At 37.8% G+C, this 11,335-nt stretch overlaps 1 protein-coding gene across 1 annotated transcript in view; it reads left to right on the plus strand.

The window, feature by feature from the left end:
- Window positions 1-10,231, plus strand: part of TPH2 (tryptophan hydroxylase 2) — a 94,300-nt gene extending 84,069 nt beyond the window's left edge. The window contains exons 10-11 of the mRNA XM_005571552.5: window positions 6,233-6,366; window positions 6,493-10,231. Of these exons, the coding sequence (XP_005571609.3) occupies window positions 6,233-6,366; window positions 6,493-6,667 (309 nt within the window). The 3' untranslated portion in view covers window positions 6,668-10,231. The remainder of the gene's footprint in view (window positions 1-6,232; window positions 6,367-6,492) is intronic.
- Window positions 10,232-11,335: the final 1,104 nt, after the last annotated feature.

Raw genomic sequence — 11,335 nt, forward strand, 5'->3', positions numbered from 1 at the left:
CATGTGAAATATCTTCTGATTTTTCACAGAGAATATGTAATACAAGATGCTTTCCCTAGCACCTCTTCCCCCACATTCTCCTTGCCCTGCTTGTGAAGGTACCCAGAGCCCTCTCAAAGCATTTCTGAGAACTTTTAACCTTTATTTGAATGAAAAAATGATAGTCCTGGACCCATGTAGGGATGACTTTATAAATAACGTTATCATTATTCCTGTGTAAACAAGCTTACAGTTTTGAGTGCAGTTACCTTTTGCAGTAAAATATTTTATGCTGTTCCAACTGCAGCCCAGATGTAAGTCCCAGCTACTGGAGGGTTTTGGTGTCATCTTTATAACTTTTTAGGTGGAGTTGCTGGAGGTTTTGGTGTCATCTTTATAACTTTTACATAAGTATCCACAATCACCTTCTCTTCTTAAACAGAACACATTCTACACTTTGTGCTATAAGGGGCTAAATTTTCCTGAGGCATAGATGTTGCTCTTTAGAGCTGGCCAAGTACTTCCACGTGGTTTATCTATAGTTCAGATAACTTTCATTTTTTCCTCTTTTTTTTGGACAATAGAAACTTATTCTTTTTGAAGATAGAAACAAAATAAATATGGAAAAGCTTGTAAAAGTTAGCATAAATCTTATAACCATAAACACCACCTTTTCCCCCACAGCAGTGGTTGCCCCTCTTTTATTCTAATGATCTATTCTGTGGTGTACTTACAGGAATACCAAAAAGTGCATTTGGGTGGGGCTTTTCCATACCTTTCATCACTGTGGAGAACAATTAACAATGAGCTGAGTCACCTGGAACACTGACTTTAAAGAAAAGTTTGAAAGTAGGATAATTGCTTTACCCATAGTCTAACTTGTGTCTTTCACACTTTTTCTCTTTATCCTGAGTTGATCTAACTATATGTCTATCATTTTTGATTTATTATTTGCTTGCTTATTCATTTATTTTGTTCAACAAACACAAAATTGATGGTCCAAGATTTCAAGAACTTGGAATGTAGTAGGGAAATTCTAAGAAAGTGATGATTTGGATCTTTGTTGAGTCCAATTCTCTTAGAGAAGTGACAGTAAAGTTTTTTCACTTTAGGTGGTGAGGAAATGATTGCTAGTCAATGAATTGGCTGAGTCTTATATCAAAAAGCTAACCCATCTCAAAAGCAAAAGGCAATTTCTACTTTTTCATGAGTAAGGGTAAGGTCTAGATATTTATATCTTTTAGGCCAGAGATTAGATTTTTTTTTTTTTTTGCAAGTAGCCTTAACATCCACCCCATAGTAGTTGCTGACATATTACATATAAATACATCTATTTTGCTCTTTGAGTTTTGAAAAAGCTGATGGTTTAAACAAATTTACTTATGATTTTTTGGCTTTAGTTTTAGGATATCTTGCATGGCAAATTTATTGTGTTGCCTTGATATAGCTATTAATCAGCATTCTCAGAATAGCTTTATATTTAATACAAGCAATTTGTATTTATTACCACTTGCAGCAACTCTGGGAGGTGGTCAGAATTACTGCTAGTCTGTATAGGAGAGGCCCAAGGGCTTTGCAGGTTCTCTGGTGTCATCTGTTTGGTCAGTGGTGTGACTAGAGTAAGGACTTGCTGCTCCTGAGCTCTCACACATTTACCTTGTTCAGATGGCTTTCGAGTCCCTTCCTCCTGCTCTTTCTTCTCATGAAGTTGGTAATGACAGAGTAAATGCTGGATGTTGGGAGCTGGAAACTGTGTCTTTGGTTTTTGTGGAACGATTGCTTGAAGATGGAGGTTGTTCCCTTGGCCCTGCAGCTTATTCAAATTGGTGTAGCCTAATTGCCAATTTAAAAAAGTGTAATGCATCATTGCCTAATTTGGCAATGGGGATATAGATGTCACATTGTGCTTATTTGGCAGGATAAGCCTTTGAGGGAGGCTCAAAAATATTATATAGACACAATGCATTTATACATATATGTATGTATTTGTTGTTCTTTTGATATGGGAAGAGATGATTGTGGTGTGAGTGTAGAGTGTTTGCAAATTCTTATTCAGAATCTAGGGCCCAAACTATTCACAAACCTGACTTCATACTTGAGGTTTTTTTTTTTCAACTTTAACCAGTCCTAATATAGATAGTGAGGATCACAGGGTTTGCGTCTAGAATAGTTGAGATAATAACTGTCATTGCAAAAGCAGGTGTCTGGGAAGGAAGATTTTAAACTGATGAACCCAGGGCAGGCACTATCATAGTCTAGGACCTGAGAGCCTCAGATCTGGGGCCATTTCATTCTCTATGGGTTTCAGACCCCTGAGGGAGGAGGGCTGCACAAATGGTGGAAGGTTTGGCTGAACATATTTGTACACAAAGCATCATTGCTGGACTGAATTAGTGATGATAACTAAATATACTGAGCACTTCCCGTGCCAGGCACTTTGCATCCATTATCTCTTTTAATTTTGACCACAACCCCAGGTTATAGATATGACTATTAGTATTTCCATTTTCCAGATGAATACTCAAATAGGCTTACAGAGGTAAAGTAATTTGCCCAAGGACACGTAGTTAGGTAGAGATGGAGTCAGATTTACACCTCAATTCTTAACCATAAAGACCTGTATTCTTAACCATAAAGACCTGTATTTTTAACTACCTTATAGTATTGTCTACTAATAGTTGGATTCTGGGAAATTTTTTATATTGAAAAGAAATTTTTATATTAAAAAAACTGGAATGGCAAATAAGTCTTAACTTGTGCACCAAAGTCAATTAATTGGTAGTAACTGCCTCTGTGGAGAAGGGTGGGAAGTCCATCCCCAGGCCCAGTGGGAAGGGCGGCTATGGTCAATTTATTGTGGCTCGTGTGGAGGGAGGTAAAGGTAGTATGAGTGCTGTATACTTGCGGTCTGTTAAAATTACATTTCAAGAAGAGTCTTAGAATTCATCTAGGTCAATCTTTTCAGTTTATCAAAGATAAAGCTGCTGCCCAACGTGGGGTAGTTTCACTCATTTGATATTATACGTCTAGCCTCTGGAGACAGCTACATTTAGAACCCAGGTCTCCTGGTTCCCAGCCCTGTGCCCTTGTCTCTAGCACTATGGGTAAATCCAAAATAGTCCTTTTAGAGAGTGTTCTGAGGAGAGAAGGTGACTCTCAAGCATTCCTGTACTTTAAAAATGGCTTCAAAGTAAAAGATTGTCAACCAGATTCTGTCAGCATTATAAAGCTTCTCTCTGCAGGAAGTTGCATTAATTCTTGCAAACTTCAGGATATCAGACTGCTACCATTTCAAGACGGAATCACTGCAGAGTTCCCTGGGGACATCAAGTAGTTTGGTTCAATGTTTACAGAGAATCCACTCTGGACATAGAGAAGAGGGTACAATAGCTGCTCCCCAAAACTGAGGGGCTTAGAGTGAGACCTGGATAGAAACTGAGAAGCAAACTCAGTTGGACTTCTGCATTGGGCAATAGAAGGTGGAATCAAAGACATGGATGCTATTTTATACCTCTTGGGACACACTGTAATATTCAGAGATAGGAGATTTCGTGGGCTGCATGGATGTTCCTGGAACTCAGCACACAGTCAGCTCATGGTCAGGTAAATGAGGCCATTTATATGGGTGATCATCACTTCATTTGTTTGCTTCATTCACTGGCTGCTCCCCCAACTCCAGGTTCTTGTCATCTCCAGGCTAATCCATGGGTACCATTATTACCCCCGTATTCATTAACAGCCAAACAGCAGCACTGGTCCCATACTCCTTGGGTGGAAAGGTCTCCAGCAGGTAACCAGCATATCACATGCATAGCAGGCTCCTGAGGATAGTCTGCATTTTTGAGAACTTAAGACAATTAACTTCCAGTTTTTCCTTTAAATATTGCATTGGCCAAGTGTGATCTATTTTGCCAAATGGTCTGTCTCAGATTACACACGTGTGAACCCACTGTTTTTTCTTGAAATCTGGGGCAGAGTGTCCTATGCTCTGGGCCTTTTCTTGATCTACTTTAATCCTTTTTAGCTGTTAAAATGACTAAATAAGTATCTGGATATCCAGTGGAATTGTCACAAAATGATTTTTTTTTCCCAAAACCACACTGATTTCAGTCTCTGTCGTTGCATACACACCTCTGGAGGCATCCTCTATACATAGTGACTGCTAAGGTTGCTAATGTCTTATAGAAGCAATGGAGACACAAACAGATGAGTTTCACTTCTTTCTTGTGCTTGTCCTTGACCCAGTGAAATGTCTTTAGCTTAGCAAGGATGTCCCAAGGGAGCCATGGCTTTAATGTTCTTACAGCCTGTTCTGCTACCACTCTGGCCATGCCCCTGAATGCAGGGATGAGAGAGTAGAAAGATTGAACACATTGAGCCAGCCACTGTCCTTCTTTCCATATGTACTGATGGATGAATGGACTATTAGAACAACATAGTACATTAATTGTAACCAGAGTGTATGGATGCAAAGAAAGCTAATTTGAATTCTGAAAATCACGGCAAGCCAATAGGAAGCCAATTTTTGCAGAGAAGCAACAGCTTTCATAAAGGGACATTTTGTTTCTTGAAACTGCGAATTTGTTTCTAAAATTGTGGACAGAATTATTGGTCATGTGGAACCAAAATCCCTTGATGTTCACTGCCCTGCGTTGAATCTAGCACAAATGCATTTGCAAGTGTAGTGACCTTCTGCTTATAATGAAGTTGTTCTGTGGGCCAAAAAAAATGAGTTCACACTGAGAGGCCCTCTGCATTCTGTGATTCATATGTGCATTTATCTGGACAACGGAACTTTGCAGGAAAGCAAATCACATGCAGGGTGCCCTTTCTCTTACATGTCAGTCTTTTGGTTCTCAATTGCATTTTCAAACTTAGGGAACCACAGACTTCTTCATGGAGGGCTATAAATCATTCCATGCATTTTGAAATTGTTGGAGGAATGCACCAAGAATATTGAACAGGAAAGGGTTTTCAGAACTTCTCCAGGGAACCTTAGCTGTTAGACACTGAGAAGGTAGAAAAGCACAATGGGTAGAATCCAGAGGCTGGCATAGAGATTGTCTTCAAAATCTTCCAGACCTGGGCTAAAGTTACTCAGACCTGGACTGAAGCCCCAGTTTTCCAACTCTCATTTCGCGGCAGTTTCTGCTACTCCATTTTTTTTTTCTCTCTGCTTCTCTCTCCCAACTAATTTCCCCCTTAAATTAAGAAAAAGAATCAAGAGGAGTATTTCTCAAAATATAGTTCACAACCACTTATGTCAGAGTCACCTTGGATTCCTTTAAAATGAAGATTTCTGGGTTTCATCGAGACCTGCCAAATGAAATTGAGACCCTGGATATCTGCATTTTCATAAGCTCCTCAGTGATTCTTATGCACATTGCGTTTTTAGAACCATCAATCTAGGGTCTATAAATAGCCAGGCGGCACATGGCAGGAAATGACCACTAACTTTTAACATCACTGAATTTATCTTGAGAATATAGTCATTCATTGTTCCCTGCTGTTCTTAGTGCCAGTCATGTAGTGAGCTGAACGGAGCTAATGATGGTTCAAAGAGTAATTACACCAGCTTTCCTGTTTTTCTAATACCTGCTCTTGGCATAACTCTAACTATTATTATGAGCTCCTTTTCTCCTCAACTGGCAATATGTATCTGCTGTATATTGCTCTGCTGTAGTTGCTGGAAGGTAAATGAATGCTTTGTAAGTATCCTCAAATATACAGGCCCATTCCAGACTCTGTTGATACACAGTACCTGGCCTCAAAATATCCTGCAATGAGTCAACAAATAGTTTAGTCAGAGCCTCAATTACCTCTCCACGCAGATAATTAGTACTTCTGCCATTTAAGTGAAATTTTAGTACATTGCTTATAGCAATAAATTTAGGAGCATATTTATGCTGTCCCTGATTCTACTCATAGCATATATTTAAAATCCCATTTCTGTGGGGGTATAGCTCTGAACTGTCCTTCAGTATGAATTTGGCTGGTAATAAATTACATAATACCATAATCTCATTTTCTCCCACAGTACCTAGTACACTTAAAAAAACAAAACAAACAAACAAACAAAATCCTCGTGTCCAATTTACCCTGCACACAGGAGAGTTCTATATTTCATGACAGGCTAGTCACTGAGCAGCTCTGTAGGATTACCAAGCTATCAAATGTGTTGTAAAAATGTGATGTCACGGCACTTTGGAAGTCTCATTACAGAGTTTAACGGGTTTTGTGGTATATTTTGCAGCATGCCCTTTCTGACAAGGCATGTGTGAAAGCCTTTGACCCAAAGACAACTTGCTTACAGGAATGCCTTATCACCACCTTCCAGGAAGCCTACTTTGTTTCAGAAAGTTTTGAAGAAGCCAAAGAAAAGATGAGGTAAACTTTTTTCTCCTACCTAGAGAAAATAACTCTTTATTTTTCTGTCTCTATTCCTTCCTTTTGTCTATCTCTTGTACAAATGAGGGTTGATCACATCTCTTTCTATTTCTGTTTATTCTGCAGGGACTTTGCAAAGTCAATTACCCGTCCCTTCTCAGTATACTTCAATCCCTACACGCAGAGTATTGAAATTCTGAAAGACACCAGAAGTATTGAAAATGTGGTGCAGGACCTTCGCAGCGACTTGAACACAGTGTGTGATGCCTTAAACAAAATGAACCAATATCTGGGGATTTGATGCCTGGAACCAATGTTGTTGCCAGCATGATCTTTTTGCGGCTTAGCAGCAATTCCGTCAGTGTCATATAACACAAATAACCTTCTGTGTCATGGCTTGGCTAATAAGCATACAATTCTGTATATCTATACCATCTTGTAACTCACTGTGTTAATATCTAAAACACCATAAGAAACCCAATGGCAGATAACCACTCATTGTATGAAAGAATGTAATATGTTTAAATGTCTTAAAAAGATTTGACATTCCTGCTTAGTCTCCTTAACCAAACTGCATCTACTTAAAATTTGTAAACAAATAGCCCTCTTACGAGTCTAACTTAAGCCCTTTTCTTTTTCAGATCTAAGCCTTTCCTCTGTGTTCGTTAGGTAAAATGAAAAAAGCAGTAAAGCTATTTCCATTTTCAACAGTATCAGTGTTTTCACAGCGTTATTTGATATAAACCCAGAATTGTAGGAAACTTCTCATCACAATAACAAAAGATTCAATATTCTGTTTCAAAAATTGTTGAGGTAATACAGCATTGGAATGATTTTTAGGTTGAATATTTACACAATGCAAGAAAAGACCTTTTTATAAATGGAATATGTAGGTTGCATTGACCTTGTAGAACCTGAGTTATGGAAAGCTTCCTGAAGCATTTTGGAAGATAGGACTTTCAGAAAGGACATTAGGAAAGACTAAACAGTGGACAATCAATCTTGGGACTATGAATTTTTTGCTGAAATAAAGTAAATTATCGTGCTTAGGAGGTTAAACAATTTTTTTCTGGTCAGAGGAGAATAAAATCACAGAGCTATAAAGATCATCTCTGATTTCAGAGTTGTGGAAATTGAGTCACAGAGAAGTTGTGATTTGCCTGAAGCAGCACAGTTAGTTGTGCGCTAGCATTCATCGTCCATTGCACTTTCCTTTTGTTTTCCTGATAAATTCGTCCTGGTGTGTGCATGTGTGAATATGTTATTGGAGATGGGAAATAATGCCTATCCAAACTAATGTTTATCAGTAAATAGAACTTGGTTTGTGGTCAAGGGTTGCCAGCAGTATATTTGTTGTTTCCCCTCACAGCTGCACATCAGTCCAGATCTATGGAAGGTTTTCCACTTTCCCAAAGTTTCGGCAACTTTGGGTAAACAGTAGTGACGCAGCACAAATTTTTGGTGGTCTTTGCAGTAAAAGATGACATTAAGTGGTTAAGTGAACAAATAGAAAACTGCTAAGAGTGAACGAATTTCTTCGGATTCCCTCACCGAACATAACCACTGTTCTTCTGATTCTGCATTTGGTAGTAAGGAACACTGGACTGGGGAAGGAGGGGGCAAGAAAAATTAGAGAAAAAAAAAATGACAAAATAACTTTTAGCAATTTAAAATATTTACTTGAGCAATTTCCAAAGATGTTCTTTTAGTAAGAAATTACATATAATTTTAAACTAATTCATACTCTTATATGGAGCCCACGAAGGGTCAGAAATCTTTGAACTAAATATATTCAGGAAGAACATAGAAAGAGCTAAAAGACACATCAGGGAGAGATCAAACTAAAATGAAAACCCAGATGTTTGAGTGTTGGTTGTCTTAACTATTGAGGATCTTTTATCTCTGAAGCATTCTCAGAACAACTGAATTTTGAGAAATAATTTGGTGGATAGAATGTGAGAGTCACAAAATATAAACGCTATTCCGGGTGAAGGGAATAGTGCCTTGAAAAACTGGTGGTAGAGAAATGAGGAACAAGCTAAACCAAATTTAAAAGATCTAGATTGATCAAGCAGTCATAAATTTTGATAGTTTCATAGATCCATAAATATATAGCTTCTTATGTCTTGCTTTGCTAACTTTAGATGACCCTGAATAAATTACTTATAAATTAGAATCCAGAATCATAATCCAGAATAGCATATCCACAAATTTTCAGAACTGGTTGCTGAATTTTCTCAGAGAAGAAAATTGCCTAAGAAATGCTCAGTGTCTGCCTTTGGTGTTATTTTCATAATTTGGTATTGCTTTAGACACAAGTCCTAGAGTCCTGTCATATATATATTCATTAAGAAACCCCTACAAGTAGCCATGAAGCTTCCCCCTCTAGTCGCATGAGATTAGAGCTTCTTAATTAAACATACTTGAGAGAAAATTATGTTTAATTGTAAACAAATTCCCTCAACAAAAATAGCATTTGAGGTGTCTTCTGCTTGGCTTGTAGTGGAATCCAGTTTTCTAATATGTGCAAAATCTATCTTGTTTCAAAAATAGAAGAGTTACAAAGTAAATGGGCTTTCCCACAGAGCTTATATAGGTATCATACAAGGAAGTGGAATTACTTGATTCTTTTTAGATTTGTTCTCCATTTGGAATAGCAGTAACCGTGGTTTTCCCCCTGTGAAACAATGGAATCACGGTTTTCATTTGTTGTGAGCATTTAACATGCAAATGCCATTACAGCTAATGGTGGGAAAAATCCTATAAAATTTAATAGCCGTCATAGGAAAAGTGTTGGCAGAAAAATTCCCTGTAAGGAAATAGTGTAACAAAATAATCACAGCCAGCTTCTTGTCATATTTGATACCTGCTCAGTGTAACCATTTATCTCAATTACGCTTCATAACCTAAAGCTAAATTAAATAGATCCAAGGGCAATTATAAATTTAAAGACACTTGCTCACTGTCATCTCACGGTGAGTTGTTACTTTATTATGGCTTTGCTGCTGACTTCTGTAATCAGCTAATCAGAAATCAACACAAAATTCCTGGCAGGACCAGGGTGCTTATGCGTCACACTTTGCAAAAGATGGCCAAAATCTGATTAGTCCAGTTTTATTCTTGAAGCATTTTAGTCTATTATGAGTTAGAATAAGGCATACGGTATATTCTTGAATGTTCATTTTATTTGGCATAATAAAAGCATAATAGACTATTTATAAATTATACCTTTTAAGAGTGGGAAAATTTGACCTGAAATTTCTTCCTCTTTTTTTTTTTTTTTTTTTCCACATTAGTGGTGAAAGTTGTGAGACTCGGGTTTCTGACTTAGTCTCATTTATTTACTGTGTAATTTACAAACGATGCTTTATGGGCATGATATATCTGTGCTTGTCTTGCTTGCTTATAGTAAATGGGCCTGAGCCTAATGATTGTGAAGTATTGCAACATTTACCAACATGAAAAGTCTGCAATGAGAAACAGTATGTTTTAACGTGAAATCGAATAGAAATACAGAGTTTCATTTTCAAATGGAGTCATGGCTCGCATCACCTCATTTTCTTCATTCGAGAAGGAAAACATTAACACAAGATGTAGTTGTCCTCCAATTCATTTGATCTAATTTTCAGCTTCTAAAGAATCAAGCCCTGATGTTTATTCTCACAAACTTGTATTACTTACAATGAAGAAGAAAGCAGTCCAGAGTTTTCTGGTGTGTCTGAGTTTTTTTTTTTCTTTTTGGAAAATGATTCTTATGCAAATTGTCATGTTCTGGGGAGAGTCAAGGGAATTAACAATGGGAGACTGCTTCTTGTAATATTAGATTTGCAAATGTTTGAAATAAAACCAGTTCTAGAACATAAAATGGTGATTCTTTATAATGCGACTTGGAGTTTCAAAACATTCATCCAGTTTCTTGGAACATGTCAGGTACAATATCAGCATTATTTTAGACACTGAGGATGTAGTGATGAATAAAGTAGAGGAAAGTTTATACCCACTTTGAATCTACCTTTTAGAGGGTGATACAGGCAAAACAAAACAAAACAGATTAGTTGAAATCACAGCAAGTTCTATGAAGAAAATAATCAGGATGATTTGATAAAGAGAAATGGGGAGATGGTGTCAGGGGGACTGGAAAGGCCTTTCTGAGCAGGTGGCATTTGACCAAGAACCAGGGATGAGATGGAGCCAGGCCTGAAGAGGGGCATGATTAGAGTGCTATCGGAAGAGGGAACAAAAAGGACCGAAGGCTCCAAAGCAGAAATTGGGTTTATGTGTTTGAGGAAGAGACAGATTGTCAGTGGGCGGAATGGAATTATATAAGGGCAGCATGAAAGACAAGGATGAGATAATAATACAGGGTTCCACAAGAGCTCAGGTGCACTCTCCGTGCAGCGGAAGGTCAGTGGAGGGATGTAAGGAAGACAGTGACAAGATCTGATTTACATTTTTTTCTTTTTCTTTTTTCTTTTTTTAAATTATACTTTAAGTTCTAGGTTACATGTGCACAACGTGCAGGTTTGTTACATATGTATACATGTGCCATGTTGGTGTGCTGCATCCATTAACTCGACAAAAACAAGAAATGGGGAAAGGATTCCTTATTTAATAAATGGTGCTGGGTAAATTGGCTAGCCATTAGTTGATTTACATTTTTAAGAGCTTATTTAGGCTGCTCTGTGGGAAGGGAGTATAGTGGGGTTAAAGGGTGAGTGTGGGAATAAGAGTAGAAGTAGTGAAACCAATTAGGAGGCCATTGCAATATTGGGGATCTGCAAAATCAATATCTTACTTGATCATGGTGGATGTTGTTAAAAATAGTTGTAATTAAATAAGTTACAAAGTTAAGAGGGTGGGTGCCATCAGATGAAAAACAGAAACTGGAATGAACTGTACCTGGGTTGATTCGCATTTGGCTGGAAAAGGTGGCGTCCAAACATACCCTGTGTCTTTCACAAATACTTAA

This window comes from Macaca fascicularis, chromosome 11 (assembly GCF_037993035.2).
Source record: "Macaca fascicularis isolate 582-1 chromosome 11, T2T-MFA8v1.1".
NCBI lineage: Eukaryota > Metazoa > Chordata > Mammalia > Primates > Cercopithecidae > Macaca > Macaca fascicularis.